At 36.4% G+C, this 4,534-nt stretch overlaps 1 protein-coding gene across 1 annotated transcript in view; it reads left to right on the top strand.

Annotated features, from left to right (window-relative positions):
* Positions 1–4,534, top strand: part of LOC106877620 (arf-GAP with coiled-coil, ANK repeat and PH domain-containing protein 2) — a 248,627-nt gene that overhangs the window by 164,410 nt on the left and 79,683 nt on the right. The window contains exon 14 of the mRNA XM_052976629.1: positions 301–378. Coding sequence (XP_052832589.1) covers positions 301–378 — 78 coding nt within the window. The remainder of the gene's footprint in view (positions 1–300; positions 379–4,534) is intronic.

Below are 4,534 nucleotides of genomic sequence, written 5' to 3'. Positions count from 1 at the left end.
ATATATATATATATATATATATATATATACATATATATATATATATAATATCATATCTTATAGTTATATGATAATATGTAAAAAGAAAATGGAGCGGGTGTTTTTCACTATTTCGTCTTTCACCTCAAAAATAACAAAACAGTAACAATTATAACCTTGCCAAGAATAACAGCTACAACCTCTTTAATAACCCCGCCAAGGAATAAAAGTAACAGCAAATAACCACAAGAAATAACAAGCGTTTTCTTCAAAAAAACGAAGAAAAAATATTAAATGTTTGATTTCTCTGCTTACTTTCAGAATGGACGGAAATCGTCTCTCTCCGCTTTGGTGCTATTATTTTGTACCAAGAATCAGTCCTTCCCTACTGAAAACTTAGTAAGCATTTCCATCAACATTTATCACACAATTGGTTTCATGAAAATATTGCTGTTGATAATATTTATATTTATTTTCTCATGTAGAATTTGTATTTTTTTTCTTTCTCTTTTTGTATTAGTTCTTCAGCTACCATAACAAGATGACTGGTACCTTGGCAATTGGTTGTGGGTTATCATACAATTGGTTTATGAAAATATTCATGATAATAATATTTATATTTCTTTTCTTATGTAGTATTTAGTTCTTGTGACTTATGCTTTCAGCTATTGTAACAAGGTGGCTGATACCCTTGTGATTGGTTGATATGATCCACATGGGTTATCGTACAGGTGATGCCAGTGGCAGTAAATATAACCCAGTCTTGTTGCCATTGTATCTACTATGGACTTGCTTCCATTGTCTAGGTGTTAAATGTTTATGATAAGTAACCATGTATTCCACAGAGTTTAACTTGTGTATGCTTTGTTTATATGCAGGTATATATTATATCTATACTATGTCAGTATGTTTACAGACAAGTATAATTTGATATAGTATACATAGTGTGTGTGTGTGTGTGTGTGAGAGAGATAATTGCAGGCATAGTCGTGTGGTAAGAAGTTTGCTTCCCAACCACATGGGTTCAGGTTCAGTCCCACTGGTTAGCATCTAAAAACACTTTAAGGCGGTGCTGAAGCATGGCCGCAGTCTAATGATTGGAACATGTAATAGATAAAAGATTCGCTCTCGCACTCAATTTTCAAGATGTTCAGTTTTTAACCAAGAGTTTTGCCCCTTCCATCTGATCTTTTCTAACTCTTCGCTGTTTTTTTTTGGGTTTTTTTTTTTGTCTAAATTTTCTCAGTATATGTTTGAATGTTCGATCTGTCTGCGCATGTGTGTATCGTTTGGAATGGATGAATAGAGTTCAGTTTGCTTGTTTCCGTCCCCCTCCCTTCATCCGATTAACGAAGTACTCCTGGAATGATCTTACTCTCTGCTCAGGCTAATTGAGAGAGTTTTGATGCCTGGCATAGGAAACTGTTTTTGTGATGGAGCAGGCCACATGAGATTTGGCTCATCGGGTGGGCTGCAGAAGAAAAAAAAAAAAAAAAAAAAATTCAAAGAATGTCCTTTGGGTTGCAGTTTGCTAATGATTGTTTTATGCCATCCTTTGACCTGCTAAAAATAGTAGCCAAATCACACTCTATTTCCGTCGTGATATTTCTTCCAACTCTTCTATGTTCTGAGTTCAAGTCCTGCTGAGGTTGACTTTGCTTTTCAACTTTTTAGGATCGATTAAAGTATCTCTTCAGCATAGGGGTCAATGTAATTAACTTACTTCTTCCCTTAAGACTGCTAGCCTTGTACCAGCAGAATCATTAGTACACCAGGTAAAATACTTAATGGCATTTTGTCTGTTGAGGTCAGCTTAGCTTTTCATCCTTTCATGGTCGATAAAATAGGTGCCAGTTGAGCACTGGGGGTCGATATAATCGAATAGTTCCCTTCCCTGAACTTTCAGGCATTGTGCCATTTGGTCTGACTCAGATTCGGTCTTATCCCTGATAGGATTTATCTGAGTAGCAGGTTACTATCGGTAACCTTAGGTATGCACAAGTTTTCAGCAGTCTTTTTCAAATGCTTAGAACTCTCCTGATAATCTTTGCTGTCCCTAAGAGACAAACCTTCTGTAGGAGCTCTACCGGGCATTCTATTCTAATCTCCTTCAGCCATTTGTCTATATCTTTGCTTACTGTTCCCAACGCACCAATTGCTACAGGCACAACCTTTACAGTTTTCTTACTCTAAATTCTTCCTATTTCAAATTGTAAGGGATTGTACTTTTTTATTTTTTACCCTCTTTCTTTATGATCCTGGAATCAAATGGACATGATGGGCCGATTAGGAAGTAACTTTGTTTTTCCTTGTCTATAATTGTTATGCCAGATCTATTATTTTCTAACTTCTTGTCCATTTGAATAGGAAAGTCCCACAAAGTCTTACATTTCTCCGAATCCAGTATTCTTTCGACATGATGATTGTCCCATGTGTTTCCAGCTTCAAATCCCCATTTCTGGCAAAATTTCCAGTGTAAAACTCTTACAACCTGGTCGTACCTCCATTTCTTATATTCCTCCTGTTCCAACTTGGTGCATTCTGTCACAATGTATACCACTGTCTCATTCCAAATTCCACAAGCTCTACATTTTTCTAACACATTCTCTCCACACATATTTTTCTCAAGTTGTTTGTTTGCATCGCTTGGTCTTGGGTTGCTACAATTAGGCTCTCTCTTTCTTTTTGAATTGCCCCTTTTTTTAACCAAGCCCACATTACTATTTTGGCAGCAAACTGGCACAATCGTTAGTGCACTGGACAAAATGCTCAGTGGAATTTCATTCATCATTATGTTCTGAGTTCAAATTCCGCTGAAGCTGATTTCCCATATCCCATGTCCCACTATAATTTTCCCAGGCCCCACCGGTGGGGCATATGCCCCGCGTTGGGAATCACTGGGTTTTAAAGCATTAGTTCTACGATTTTGTGGGTGGTTAACTCTAATTGCACCCGGAGTGCAAGGGAGACAACTCTAAAATGAATTTTTTTTTTTAAAAATGTAATCGAGGAACATAAAATAGTTGCGTAAGTGTGGTAACAGTTTTATTTGACATCTTCAGTAGCAGAACAGTATTTACTCGACCCTAAGATGACTGGCCGATGCTCAGAATTTGAGTGAATAAACACTAACAGAATTAATAATAAAAGGGCTCTCTGAAGAAATCGCGTTTAAGGAATCCCTAAAATAATCTTTTGGCACCTGTCACATTGATTGCTGCCAGTGATCTGTTCTTGCCACTAACTATCCTTTCCTGGCACCTTACTGCCCTCTTGGGCAGTGCCTTCCTTTGGAGACACGTGCAGGACCATCCTTGTAGACAAGCAGCGAAGAGAAAAACAAGGACCTTATGGCCAACCCTGACTAGCCTGCATTCCAATGCAGTTGTTGTGGTCTTGCCTGTTCGTCCAAAATTGGACTCCTTCGACATCAATAATTTTGTGACACTCGTGGACATCCCCACTGAAAATCTCTGCCTGTAAAAGCCAAACCAATATATCATGTCTTGCTGGAATTACTGATGATCCTAAACTTTGGCTTGTTCTTCATTCAAAACAATCGGCTGAGTGAGTGCTAGAATATGTTCATGTACTGAGCCAAAATGTACTGTAATCATTAATGATAAAGGAGACACCTTGGAAATTTAATATGTGTTTTCTTTATATACATTGAAGGATAAACTGTTGCTGGGAATCGGTACTTTACTGAGAAAACTCTAAGGATAATAGGGTTGTTGTGAGTTTCTGCTGTTCCCTTGATGTGCATGCATGTGTGTGTGTGTGTATTTTCTTGGTGTGCATTGGAGGATGAAAATTTTTGATGGAAGTTGGTACTTTGCAAAGAAAGCACCAATGATATTTGTTTTGCAGTGATTTGCTGATATTCCCTTGTGTGTGTATGTGTATTTTTATGATGTACATTAACCATTTAGCATTCAGATCTCTTTGTCAAATGTAATGCTAATTTATTTACAATATTTTGAGTTAAATATGCATTATCTCATAGCTTCGAGATTTCAATGATATGATTGTTTGAATTTTAGAATGACATTGTTGGGCAAGTGTGAGAGGCCAGTTAAACCATGTAGCATTCAGATTACTCTGTCAAATGTAATGCTTATTTATTTACAATATTTTGAATTTACCATGCATTATCTTCTTGCTTTGAGATCTCAATAATGTGATTATTTTCAGAATGACATTGTAGGGCAGGTGTGAGAGGCCAGATATAGCCAGTTTGAAAATTAAACAAGCAAAATATTTTGGCCAGTTTAAATGCGAAAGGTTTAAAGGATAAAGGATAAAACACCAAAGGTAATTGTTTCAAAGGAAGTAAAGAAGAAAAATAATCCATTTACCATAAACTCAAAACTAACTACCACAATAGTTTTGATATTCATGAACTTTTATTCAGATATGAATTATATACATTACAGCTGGTGAACATATTAAGGAGAGTCAATAGAGTACAAAGTAGTGACTAGAAATGGTTTCCTTGATGGTGGAATAAAAACAGAATTTTAGTTTGGCAGTGTTTTGGGGAATTATTGATAGA

This window comes from Octopus bimaculoides, chromosome 25 (assembly GCF_001194135.2).
Source record: "Octopus bimaculoides isolate UCB-OBI-ISO-001 chromosome 25, ASM119413v2, whole genome shotgun sequence".
NCBI classification, from domain to species: domain Eukaryota; kingdom Metazoa; phylum Mollusca; class Cephalopoda; order Octopoda; family Octopodidae; genus Octopus; species Octopus bimaculoides.
This window is presented reverse-complemented; position numbering and strand designations above follow the sequence as displayed.